At 37.2% G+C, this 14,233-nt stretch overlaps 1 protein-coding gene across 20 annotated transcripts in view; it reads right to left on the bottom strand.

Annotated features, from left to right (window-relative positions):
• The window catches only part of NRXN1 (neurexin 1), a 676,327-nt gene that overhangs the window by 204,862 nt on the left and 457,232 nt on the right, over positions 1-14,233 (bottom strand). For all 20 annotated transcript variants that reach the window (XM_077781934.2, XM_085577079.1, XM_085577093.1 and 17 more), the window contains one exon: positions 3,525-3,706. In XM_077781934.2, the coding sequence (XP_077638060.1) occupies positions 3,525-3,706 (182 nt within the window). The remainder of the gene's footprint in view (positions 1-3,524; positions 3,707-14,233) is intronic.

The following is a 14,233-nucleotide window of genomic DNA, read 5'->3' as shown; positions in this document are numbered from 1 at the left end:
TTCTGAAACAGTGCAAATACCCCTTGTGCAACACAGGAGAATTACAGCTTCCTATGCTACCAGTGTTGACAGAAAGAGCAATTTAACAGGACTCCTTAGCCCTTTGACATGATGTCTTTGTCTAACTTCACTTTGTACCTCACCATAGGAAAGCTAAAAATACAAGGTAGCAACAGCAGAGTGCCTGTGGAAAACAATGACATTCATATATTTGTACACTTGGCTATCTAATGATGTGGGATAACAGGGTAGGAAGAGACGTGGAGGTAGGAACAGGAATCACTGACAGAATTACCTAAGGGCACTAAAAGTCAGACAAAAAGTTAAGGGCAGGAGTACACATGGTGATTAATTGAGCACTGCATGAAAAGCTGCTGCCTTTTTCCATGTGACATGGAGATGGATACAGACTTTGTCATGAAAAGAAGAAAAAAAGGAAGATTGCAGCAATTGTCACAGCTACTTGTCCTTCATTTAACCATCAACAGGAGAGGTAGTAGACTTTTAGGTAGGATATCTATTTCCTCTGAACTAGATCTCCCAGCAGAGACAGCACAAGAGACCACTTCCATATGAGAAACCAAATGATTGAAATGAAAGCTAATTCCTGCAGCTCTGGATGGCTAAAACATTTTAAAAACCCTTTCCCAAATTACTGTTTGTATCATACACACAAGCATATTTATGCTGCTACAGTATAGGTGGAGTCTTATAATAATCTCTCCTGGAATTTAAAATATTTGCACTGGAACTGTTAAGCATCTGGTAGCAATGCAGACTATACATTTTGAAAAGTATTTATGATAAAAATGGTTATTTGGAGAGGTTAAATGATTGCTTTAAATAAATATGTTCCTAACCTAACACCAAAAGTGTGATTCAGATGACCAAGCAACAATTTTTAATATCGGAATTTGTTCCAAGCTTGATTTCATTATTAGGTTTACATTGTCTTTAAGTAAGTAGAATAATAAAGAGGGCAAACACACACTGAAATACCCTAATCTAACTTGTAATTTTCTCTTCCATTTCTAGAATGAAGAAGGTTAAGAGCTAACTATCTCAAAGCTCTCAAGCACCCTCCCCAACATGCTAGTGAGGTCTATAATCTAAATTTTTTCAAAGCAACTTTTTTTGCCACTACACAGAGGAGAATTATCCATGCACAGTGAATCTCCAGGTACACAGGCACTCTTTACTCATGCATATTCACTGGTGAGTGGGTACATGCAAAAAACATGCAGAATTAAACACTTCCCTCCTTCTAGTAGTATCTCCTTCCACTATCCATAACCTGTTTCTGGTTGCATAGTAGATAAGACAACATCCTAGTGGCATCTTGATATCTCAGTGAAAGGAGGAGGAAGTTTTGAGTGACAAAACTACTATTTTTATTACAACTGGTTTAACACAGTAGATGCCAATATGGAAACATTTAGGTCCAATTAACTATTTTTTTCAAGTATAACACATACATAGACCTTCCTGTTTCTATGTTCTCTTGATTTTTAGAACTGTGAGATCTCAAAATATCTTTCTGAGCCAAAATGGATCTCAGGTAAAATTCTCAGAAGTATCTGCAGCTCAGCTGACTTTAATGAGATATATGGTCTTTGGTGTCAAAATTGCTTTTGAAAATACTGTCTTTCAACTTCCCTTTGAATACTAACCTGATTTGAATTAGATTCCAGGAAATTATATCCCAGTAGTTTTCCAAGTTTTATCTATCACTGACAACTGTTATAAAAGTCCTTGCCAAATGTCTTAGGACTTCAGGTCAATCCCTCAGTGTCTCCACTCTAGGGGCAGACTACTCTGAAGCTGCTCTCAAGAGGTCAAAACTCATTCCAGTGAAATTTCACTCAGTTACCATTTTGCTCTGAAGCAGAACAGGCTTCAGGGAGGTTCCCAAAGTCCCTTGCAAAGGCAGCAGGGGGAGGCCAATATCACCTCACAGAGCAGGATGATAAAAGGTTTTGCTTCTTCACAGAAATTTCAAAAGAACCACTAAAGTATAATTTACCATTTTCCCCATCCCTATTAAGCTGGCATTGTTTCTGACCATAGAAAATTTTCAATTATTCTTTTTTGTTTTTACCATCTTTTGCTACAGCATGGGTATAAGAAAGTTATTTGGAAAAAAAAATTAAAAACTACAAATATTTATGAGCAGGCAATAATTTTTCATCTCCAAACTAATCGTTAATGAACATAATGTTTGCTTTAAAATAGAAATATCATAGCTAGATGGAAGAGCAAACAAATATTATCGTTTTTATAGACTTCAGGTATAGTAAAATTACAAGAAAGTCATTCCTTTGTATGCTAATGAACAAGAAAAAAAATGTAAGAAGGAAGTAACTCTGTTGACCACAGAGGGTTGGGTTTGCTCTGAGATCGCAAATAAAGAAGTAAATTACAACAAGGTACGTGGTATTTGCAAAGTAAATATTTAAATTCTATCTAGCAACACAATACTTGCCTTGAAATATGTAGGCTCTCAATTTTTCTGTCACCTGGGAGAAGTGCTTTGTTCATATTTTCAAGCTAAGATTGCACAGTACCAGCCAACTACTTCATCCGTGTGATTCAATGTAAGATAAGGGTATAGACAACCTCTGAATTTTATTCAAGGTTTTCTTTCTTTGTTCTTTACTCAAGCCAGTAAATAAATAAAAAATCACCTTCATCCACAATGTACGAGTGCTTTTGCAGAAAAAGGAATCTGGGAAGATTGAATACCAAAATCCCATCTAATTTTAGAAATGATCACTGCTGAATGTTTTCTGAGGGTAAAAGTGTAATTGGTTATAGATCAATAAGTAATTTCATTCAAAAGGAACTGTTCCTGAAAGCAGAGACCTTCTCAAATAAAAATCAAACTAACACATTAACAAAGTTCAGACTAATCTAAACAACAAAATTTTATACTGCTCTAGTTATGTTTTTCTCAATTGATCATTTATTTATGATGCCATAAAACTCCATATGCTTTCAATTTTGATTGCTAGTTCCTTGCTTTAAGGCAGCTGAAAGACTCGCTAAGACTTTCTAGCCTGACAGTCTTTCTTTCTGCTTAAGATTTACCATCACAAAAGATTGGTGAAATCAGAGGACAAATTCTAATATTAACAATAAGCAGTCAGCTGTGATACACTGCAATTCCACTGTTAGATTCCAGATTAAATCCCCCAGGATAGATATACCTTCATCTAACACTGCTAAATTCTGTTCCATGTAATTACACTGCAATAAACTGCTCTATCTGTACAGGTAATATTTCTGTATAATTTTTAATTGAAAAGCCATGAAAAGTAGCACTGTAGCAAAAAAAGGCATTTTGAGTATGTCTGAGACCCTGTACAACATCATATACAATAAACCAGTATCATTTAGTTTGCTATTGACCCCACAAGGTTCATTGACTGCTATAATCACACTCCGACAAAATAAATGTAAACCCCCACAAATGCAAGAACAACCAAGACAAGAAGAAATCTCATGCCTTTGGTGCTGATACTTACAATATGCAGCTCTAAATAATCTCCAAGGCCAGTAGAACTGTCCACTCGCACCAGCACAGCCTCTTTTTGCACAGTGCTAAACCCTATTGCCAGTCTGTCTGCTCGCGTGCTCGGCCGGTCGTTGGGAGGCCACGTGTAAGTGATTTGTCCACCACCTTTGCTAAAGATATACGTTGTCCCCGCTGTTAAAAAGAAACAAAAAAACAAACAAAAAAAAAGAAATAAATATAATCAGCCTATTTGCACCAGTGCAAATGCACGTGGAAATCATATGCCCTACATAAATCAGGTTCTCTGGCAGTAAATGGCTGTATTTCAATGTGAAGAGGTCTTTATCTCTAAAAATTACGCAGCAAGTGAAATATTAGTGGGTTTTATATTGTGCAATCAGCACTGAATATAACTTAATTGCAAATGAAACAACTTGAAATACCATAGCTCTGATTCAGAAATGCATATCTGTTTGGAAGAGTTCTTAAGCTTATGCTTGATGAACATATTTCTGTGATGTGTAGAACAGGGATGAGTTAAACCAAATGCTTTCCCCAACTGGACCTATGTGGAGAAATCAAGTAATTCCAGTGGCTGACAAAAAAAAATGCAACTACTTAGTCACACAATGAAAATGATACATGATGGTGGCCAGCAAAGCAAGATGTTAACAAATACATTCAGATAAGATTTTTAGAGATGTGAGGTTTATCATCTTGTGACAGATAACAAGTGAAAACATCCTTTACTTGTCATGTCAGGACAAAGAGATTATTCTACCATCTGAGTAAGCAATGGCTTATTTGCATAATGCTCAATGTACATCTTTTAAAAATGGAAATCTTTACACATTATATCCAGGGTGCACTTACAAAATCTATAATTTGTTTGAAACAAGTGATGTAATCCAAAACCACTTAGCACTCAGGTACTTAACTTCATCACCAGCATATTTCCTCAGAATTAAAATAGCAGCATATCCAGACATTTTCCATTTAAAACTTGTATCTTATCAGCAACAGCACAGAGCAGGCAAATTGTGCATTCACTTGATCTTCCATAGGAAAAGTCACTACAAGCTATCTGCTCCTTTTCCATGAGGCTAGGTCAAAGCTTAGGAACAAAGGTTAATTCATTTTAAATACAGAAGTCTAGTTTTACTCTCTGTCCTAAAGTGTCTCAAAGCGAGGCTACTCTCAGTTTTATTGCATTTTATCTGTTTATATTACATTTTATTTATTTTGTTAAATAGCTAATGACAGGACAAGTGGGAATACTTTTAAACTAACAGAGAAAAGATTTAGATTAGATACCAAAAAACAATCTTTACTCAGACGGTAGTGAGGGAGTGGAGCAGTTTGTCAACAGAAGTTGTGGAGATCAGTGTTGTCACCCTGATCAAGTGGGTGACATCCCTATCCATGGCATGGGGTTGAAATTAGGTAATCATTAATGTCCCTTCCAACTCAACCCATTCCATGATTCTAAAATCTAAAATTTCTTGAACATGTGAACTTTTAAAGCCAAAGCCAAGAAGGACTGAAGGCCTGTACACTTGCACCACTTGTTCAATTCCCAGATGTCTCAAAATCTTACTGTACTGCTGAGCAAGACTGCTTTGTGTCAATCATAATGCAAAAAGGACACTTGGTCTTTTAAAAAATCTCATATATTTATTTCTAACCTCACTTTTGCTTTACGGAATTACATGTCTATTAATAAGGGATTTTTGGCAGTGCCTTCAATCTGTAATAATTTATGCACAGTGCATACCACTAAAGTCACTATAAATCTCATTAATAAACTTGTGGGATAGTTTCACTGTGCTTCAAATGGATCTGCTGGCTTTCCTCTTGATGCCAAAATACCAACCAGCATGTGTTTCAGGAGAGTTTGTCAACTTCTTCAGCAAAGACAAAGACAATAGCAGGTCTGTTATTTAAGATTTCACTTACACTTAAAGTGAAATCAGGTTTTATCTTTATTATAAAAAGAGTTTTGCAAGCGTAGTGAAGACTGGGGCTCCGCCAGGGATTGGTAATGAAAATGGGCAAAACGAGTCTGGTTTAGGAATGTGTGTGACAAAACCCTCCTTCTGCTCTCCTATCCTTGCTTTCCTCCTAGGCAGTGGTCTGAAATGTACAAGAAGCTGCTGTGTGTCATTAATCTCCAGTTACAAAACATCCCGAAACAAAGACACGTTAGACAGGTAATATCACTGCTGATGGTCCTCAAGTTCTCCTCTTTGCTGCTACTGTTGACTTCAAACCTCCAACTGATGAGTTGGGACCTTCATGGAGTTTATGTCACTGTGCTGTCTGGAGTGAAGATTTGTTCTGTGTGGATGAAAAACCAAGGGCTTGAGCCAAAGCTCATTAAAAACAATGACAGCCTTTCTGCTGACTTCATAAAACATTGTGTCAGGTCATGAATGAGGTTCTTATAAGTAACAAAAATGAGAAGGCTAAGAAAAAACAACTCCTTACACCTCAATGCCACAGATGGAGCTGTTAGAATAGTCCCTAAGATTTAAGTGGCAGTGCGTAATTCTCCTTTTCTTGGTTGTAACAGAAGTGTTTACCCAATTAAAAGACAAAGAAAAAGCCTGCCAAGCATGGTGGAGTCATACTGAATACAATGACCCAGAAGTAAGTCTTCAGATCTGAACAATGAGAGGCTCTGCTGCTCTTATTCAGAGTGAATATTTGCTGCATTTTTTTGTTAAGTACTGCCCTTCAAATCAACCAGGGAAGTGCAATTCATTCCATACTGCTGCCGCATTGAAGGCAAGGTCAGTGTCAGTGGAGCTGGATAAATCTAGCTGTAAATCTTAAACTGCATAGAATAAACATCAAAGTTTAAAAAAAAGTATCTCTTATTCACAAGAACATGTGGCTTATGAGTTTTTATGAGACCACTTTCCCTCCTTTATAACTGCCCATTTTGTAGCTCCTCGAAGTAACTGTGTGTCTGGTGAAAGACTAATTAATCCATGCTGATGAATACTGATCTGCCTCTGTCTGAGCTGCACAGGGAGTCACGTTCTTCAAATTTCCTGTATTAATTATGGAAAAAATGGGTCGGAAGCCATTTGAGAATAGATCCTCTGGTGTTTATATTTCAAGAAAGACAAATATAATAATGTAAAATTTATTACTCTGGGATTGATCTCAGTTTATAGCCCGACCTCTCATTAACTATTAAAAGCTAGAAACGGAGCAGTTGTTGGAAACAACCTTCCTTACTATCAGTTTTGGATATGGTAAGAAACAGAAGAAGCCTAATTCACTTGCTTCATGAGGGCTTTTATGCTCTCTGACAAACCTCATAATGTCTCTGCCTCTCTTTCAGAACATTGTCACGAAACCCCAGCCATCTCCCTTAGCTTGTGGCACTGTGTTGTTGGTGGTTTCTCATCTCCAGAGAATTGAAAGCAGAGGAATTATAATGGCAAGAATAGCAATGCCATCAGCACAGTACTTGTAAGCAGGCAACTTTGTAACATGCCAGTTATATCTCTCAGCCACAGAATTTACTGCATAATTCTTTCTGCTTCCATGCATCCGCACAATGCTTAGGAAAAATGTCCACACAGCTCTTTGAAACTCTTACCCATGAAAGCACAGTTCCCATTGTAACAAAATGCCAGTGGTCAAGATACAGTAATGTTTTTTAATGGCCTGGGTCTCTGAAGGCCTACTTGTTTACAAAATTCATCTCGATGAAATAGCACTTCAGCACAGTCTGGCAGCAACTCAAGGACATCTGCTTACCTCTACAGTATTAAGCAGATAAATATTTTGTTTAGAACCCATTCATAGTATTTATTATTGTTTATGACTGCAACTCTTTTCAATATTTATTGCTCTGAAGTCACATTTGATGTAGCTTAATAGTTAGCTCAAATCAACAGCTTTCTTCCTTCCTCATGTTCATTCCAATTTTGAGTTTAACATATATTGCACTGAAGGGTAATGTACATAATTCCATTTATCCCATATAATGTAAATAGTATAATGTTTATTTTCAACATTCACATCAGGTTTCAAGTGCTGATGAAGTGAATGCAATGGTTAGATTTAGCTCTGGACCCTCATAAACTACGACTCCGTCACACTCTGTGACTGAAACACTGAAGACTGAACTGTAAACTTCAGTAATGAAAACTATTAACCACACTTTGATTAATAGAAAAGCAATTTTTAACTATCATTAAAAATATGAAGGGTAAGGACTGCTAGTAACAAGAAATTATCCAATAATGTAATTTTCTTCTTTCTGCATCTTATCAGTACTTCATTCTGGGCTACAATGTGAACCCCCTTATTCCCATCGGTAAGTAATTACTTGCATTGATAAACCTGCTGAATCCAGTGAGACTATTTGTGTAGGCTAGTAATAATTACTAAGAATGAAGAATTTAAAATATGGAAACATATATAAAAACATGATTGTCCAAACATCTATATAAGGTATTAATTATATTTACTGTGTTCAGAGGAGCATATAAATCTCCATTAATACTTATGTTTACATATTCATCTATGCATTTTCAGTCTACACAAGCTGAAATTCAGAAAAATACACAAAATTTCTGTATGTATATTTGTACAGATTTTCTAAGGTAGGTAAAGGAAGGAATGCTTCAAGTCAGAAACATGAAATGCCAGGAAGAGAGGGAGAGGAGAAGGTTTCAAAAGAGTCCACTTGGTTGATTGAAATACAACCCTTCTGTATTGCATCTCCCTAGGCTTTGATGTTATTAATTATGTACACAGAAGAGAGAATATATGCCACAGGGTTGAGGTGAGGAGGGGACGGCCATTAGGGTTAACCATGGGAAGGAGATGGAAAGAGCTGCTGGAAGAAGTATTTCAAATTAAAGTCCTGATTGAACTGAATGCTTCCTGAAGGCATTCTGATATACTCTGTACCACAAATCTGGGAAGGAGCCTGAATATGGATTGTAACTTCTCTCCTGCAAGAGCAACAACAGGCTATTTAATAGCAGAAGAGGTGTATTGCATGGGGAAAGAGAAAAATGTTCAAAGGGATTATTGCCTGTAGCTCTGCAAAGAGCTTGAGCCACAAGAGTAGGAATGGATGTCTTATTTTCTGGCCAGATTCTCTTAGATTTGTGGATAACAGGATCTAGGAGAATATTGATGGTGTTCCTTTGACCAAGCTTGGCAAACCTTGATAAAAGTTCAAAGTTTTGGTCAGAAATTGGTTGCTACTCCAAACAATCTCTAGTTAGGTCCTTGTACCCATCTGACTGCATGCCCAAACTAGGACTGTTACAAACAGTCTTAACATTTGTCGCCTGTAAGGTCACAAACTGCACAGCATAATTCCTTAGTAATTCCATGATTTCATTCATTGATTTTCCCTTCTTCCAGAGCAACTGTAACAAAACTCACTGACCAAAGCAGCATTGACAAAGATCATTTCTGGGTTTTGTTGTTAATATTGTCATTAGAGATATCATCTTCTCTCTTCAGGTAAAGATGCTGAGGAAAATAAAGCAGATAGAAAATGTCTACCAGAGTCCTGACAGCCTTTTGTGGAACCCACATATCACTGTGCTGTAGCTGAGCTCTAAAGTCCAATGTTTCGGTGAGAGGTGCTGAAGCCACATCATTCCAACACCTCAACCAACTCAATCAGCTGGAGCGACTAATTTAAATGAACCAACAAACCAGTATTGACTACTACTAATTCAAGCACAATTTTACATTGCATTATAGAACTCCTCTTCCCAAAGCACTAAGGTGACCCCGATTTGCTTTATCAGAGCCTACAGAACTTTTCATCACCCTGCACCCAATTTTTTTCAGAGAGATCTATAAACCAGTGCTGTGTGTGGTTTATTACATTCAACTGTGCCTAAGAGGTGTCTCCAGGTAAGGGTCTAAGTGATAATAGACCCAGCTCAATCCCAAGTCACGCTGAGCATCCTGCCCTTTCCAGTGGCATTTGTTGAAGATTCAGGGTACTAACAAACAAGCAAAGCTTTTTCCTCAAACCACAGGAAAAAACCCTAAGAAAACCACTCCTTTTTCTACTTCTCCTTTCTTCCAGTCTATGGCATTGGTATTTGGACTGTTGCTTATATTTTACCTTCCATGAATAATAAAGTGGGTGAAAAAAATACTCCATTCCTGTTCCAAAAGTTTTTGTTATTTAAATTCCCCAGTTGATATTGAGCTCTATTGCTAAATAGGGTCAGAAAGTGACAAACAACTAAATTTTTTGAGTAACAATGGCTCAACAAATATGTATATCCATAAAGAACAACCGTGACACAGCTTAGCATCAGTATTCCAAGTCAGCATCATCCTTAGCATCATAAATGAAATAGTTATAAGAAAAGTTTCAAAGAATTTAAGGAATTCTCCAACTACAGTGATTTTAATATTTTAAATCAAGTAGTATCTTACACCTCAAAAGACCCCACTGATTTAGATTAGAGCACTTAACTGGAGTAAAGTGCTACTCAGATTGAGTAGGGACATTGAACTAAGAGCCTCCAATTGTGTCTAAAATGAATATAATTTTGAGAAAGCCCTTAGCTAAGCAAGAGGTAGCTGAAAGGACTCCTAAAAGAACAGAAATAAGAAGTATCTGTTCATCTGACTTATTACCAAAACATTACTTGATTAAGTGAATGTCAATGGACTTGTTAGAATTATGGCACTGATTCTATAAAATTATTTTTGTTAGCTTTGAAACATTCACAGAAAAAAGTTCTGTGGTTTGTTGAACTCATAAATATGTTCACTTAGACAAAAAAATCACTATTTATTTTATAAAAGGATACAGTCAAACACAAACCTGACACAGAGTGATAAAATAAAATCATTGCTCTTCTCCAGATTCTCTCAGTTTAAAAATTTTATGGGCTGCCTATTACCTATTACTTTTCCAGTATGGATGCTGTTTAAAATCAATTTGAAACATTTCTGTATGAAATGTAAGGTAAGTAATTCCATATTAGGGCCTTGGACCTTTATTCAATGTAGATGGGTGGAAAATTAGATATTTTGGAAATTAAAGCCTGCTTTAAATGTCATATTGCACTCAACATAAAACATTTTAATCCATTAAAACTCTATTAACATTAACAAGGATACAACATGTTTGATTCTTAAAGGTTGCCAAAAAGTCAGATGGAAATTAAAAGCCACATATCTATAAATAAGGGAAGGTTTTATTCTTCCTACAACCTTGTCAACATATAGTTAAAGATAAATTTCTTAAATGCTGTCTCCAGAAGTGGAAATTGTGTGGCTGAGAAACACATATGAGAAGGCAATGGATTGAAAGCATTTCTAAACAGATAAAATGTAAAGGCACTGTTAAGGAAACTTCCCTGTCTGACCATCCAGGAGCCACTCTGGAGTCACCCTCACACCCCCTGAGCTGGGAGCAGAGACCCTTCCCCATGCTCACACAAGCACACCATGTCTCCTTCCCAGCTCCACACGTGGCTTCCTGTATCAGTCCCAGACCTCCAGAGCTTTAAAATAGTCTAGTAAAATAAATAAATAAATAAAATAAAATAATAGCACAATCTGGTGCCTTCAAGGAGGGATCCTGAGCTTTTATAATGTCACAGTCCAAGCACACCAAACTCCATGTAATTGGCTCCTGCTGTCCCTGAGTGTCTGGTCCCACTTGGGCTCAGGGTTGGGTTCCTGGCCCCCCTAGCCCAGCCTGCAGTTCACACTGCAGCTACACACAGAGAGACCTGCACTAAATGTGCTCCTCAACACATTTAAGGATGTCAGATTGAAGTCAGTAAAGTCAAGTACTCTTGAAGACAATAGGACTATTCCAGTCTCCATACCCCTGACATCAGGAATTGTCAAGGCCTAAACTTCAATTTAACCACAGCTGCAATCAGTTCCATTAGAATAAACTACCTGCACATTCACTGACTTGCTTCTTATGGCTTATTACTTGGTCCAAATCCAAAGTGAACATGGAGAAAGGGCTGGTAAATTGAAGGGATTTGTAACAGGATGCAGGAACTAGGACATTAGCTCAAATACTATGCAGGTTGATAGACACCAAATGTTGTCACCATCTGTTGGTGCCCTATGTGAAATCATTCAGTGCTTCTATTCCAGGGACTTTACTAACTCAACAGATACCTGGCAAAAGTTAAAAATTCCCTAAGCCAAGTAACTTGAGCTGTTAGAATTTCCAAGCTTGCTGACTCAGCTGGGAAGCCAGTAAGTTGAAGATAGAAACTACGACCTGGGCATCCCTCACAAAAGTAGCTCTGCACAGATGTGCACATAGGCCAAAAACTGATAAAAGAAAAAAAATTAAATTTTCTCTGTAAATGTCCATCAAAAGGCAATGTTCTTGTCAGAGGAACGATAATTTTTTGTAAGTCATTATTTCATGCAAAACGTTAGTGCCTGAAATTATGTTTTTATTCAGGCATCTACAGCAGTATCCTGATTCTCAGAAGTGCTGTTGCCTTTCTAGCAACCTTTAAAAATACCCCCCCTGTTCTTTAAATGGGGATCAAAACATTTCAAATAGCTGGAGTTAAGTCATTTAATAGTGTTAGAATGGACAGGAGCTTGGCTGCAAGTGCCTAGCATGCTTCTAGGCTAAAGTCTTTATTTCTTATTGGCTTTCTTACTAATACAATATTCCAGCTATCCAGTCTTGCATTAACTTAGTTATTTGTAAGTGACGTTTATATTATGTTCCTTGCTAAATTGTGCATCACATAATTTAATCTTGAAAAATCCTTAGAGAGCTTTCAAAAGTAGCCAAAACTTCTCTTGGAAGAAAGGTATAGCATGCTGAAAATGAAAGCACTGCTAACTGCAAGCCTGCTAAAGTCACTGAAAAATGATCCACGCCCAAGGATGTCAGATGCTGGACTAAGTTAAGATGTTGATGTTGCTCGCAGCAGAAAGATGGTACTGGCAACAACACAAATTACAGGGATTGCTGAGAGGGAGTCTCTGCTGAGAACAGATAATTGTATTATGGGCAATGTGCAATGAAGTTTAATTTTGCTTGTTTGCCAAGATAGTGAAGAGTAGTAAGAAGTTCTGTGGCATAAATGTTCTCCTACTAATTACTCAACTACTAATATTTAGCAGACAAAAATATTCTTGTAGCAGCATTTCTGAATTTTTTTCAATAGACAGACATGGACTATAAGTTTCTTAGAGATGTTACATGCTGAAAGGCAAAAATAGCAACTATTTTTCTTGTTACAAAAATGAAATCAAATAAAATGCAAGAGATTAAATCTTTGGAAAAACACCAATCCTCCCTGAAGCACATGAATCCACCCCTGAAGCAGCTGTTCAGAGGCATCTCAGAAGGAGACCTGGCATGGGGAAGGACTGATGAGCAAGTTGCACGTTGACTGCAGTCTTGAGGCTTTGTACCATCTCCCTAATTCCAAGCATGAACAAAACTTCAGGGTACTTTAGTTTATATACAAACCAAGTTTTAAAGCCAAAGATAGTCTTCTCCAGCATTATATGCACTCAAACCTCCAAAAAGCATCAGTAAAAGAGGAACATGATATAAGTGTCTGCTTGGTTGTCTCAAAAGAGCTTGAAAATAAGAACCAGCAAGCAGCTACAAATGATACTTTGTTTGGAGAGTTTTTGCAGTCATTATCCCAAGGATTGACTTTGGAACATCAGTGTTTACTGACATTATCAAATCTGTGCATGAAACAAACAGTGTTTAATAGGGGCACACAGACACAGCTGTATTTGTACTTGAATCTGTAAGGTTATTAGACCATTATAATAATAGCTAACAGGGGCCAGGTTGGGCCAATTCACTTCCTTCCCACTTCTTTCTGTTCTACTACATAATAGATTTTCAATTGAGGCCTGGCACAGAAACATTACATGCTTTGTCATTATTATAATTGCTGTCATTCTTCTTTGCGAAGTCCTTATGCTGCTGTTTGTAAGCAACAATTCTCTGCCAGATTCAGAGAATAAAGAGCTGCAGTGAAAAACATGCATCTTAATGCTTTTCACTGGGTTACACAGTTAAGTAATCAGAGAGCCTGGTTTAACCACTGCATTCCACAACAATGTTTGGAGAGAACTTGACAAGAGTTTTGGGCTCCAAAGTGTTCAGTCATCTCACCAGGGACTAACTCAAGTGTTGGCTCTGACACTCCATACCCAGTGCTATCAGTGTAACTTAATTCACTCCTGCACGCAAGAAAGGTGAGCAGTTAATCACCCTCTGAAGACTAACCCAGCCTAATTAGTGCAGTGATTTTGTGTAGGCCACTCACTCCCAAGGGTCTGGGTCTGGAGGACATTAGGATTGCTTTTAACACCCTGAAGTGAAGATGAGTATTCAGTAGTTTGGGAAGCCTTACTTTGATACAGTACTTTATAATGACATACAGAAAGATGTCAAGAATCCTTCAAAACTAAGCAATACCAACACATGTGGAAAATAATTCTGTGAAATAAGGTGCTCAAGAATAACACATTTTTCAATAAGCATTCTTCTCAGTTTGCTCAAAAAAACTCAACCCAAAGTAAAACAAAACATATCCCAAGAAAATAAGGAGAAAACTACATTTCAAACACACTAAACACCAGTCCTGCAGAATGAACTGCAGCACATCAACTTGGAAGTTTTGAGGACTCCTGCACTACACTATTTTCTTACAGCATTTCTGTAACATAAAACACATTTCT

The sequence above is a fragment of the Lonchura striata genome, chromosome 3 (genome assembly GCF_050655825.1).
Source record: "Lonchura striata isolate lonStrDom1 chromosome 3, ASM5065582v1, whole genome shotgun sequence".
NCBI lineage: Eukaryota > Metazoa > Chordata > Aves > Passeriformes > Estrildidae > Lonchura > Lonchura striata.
This window is presented reverse-complemented; position numbering and strand designations above follow the sequence as displayed.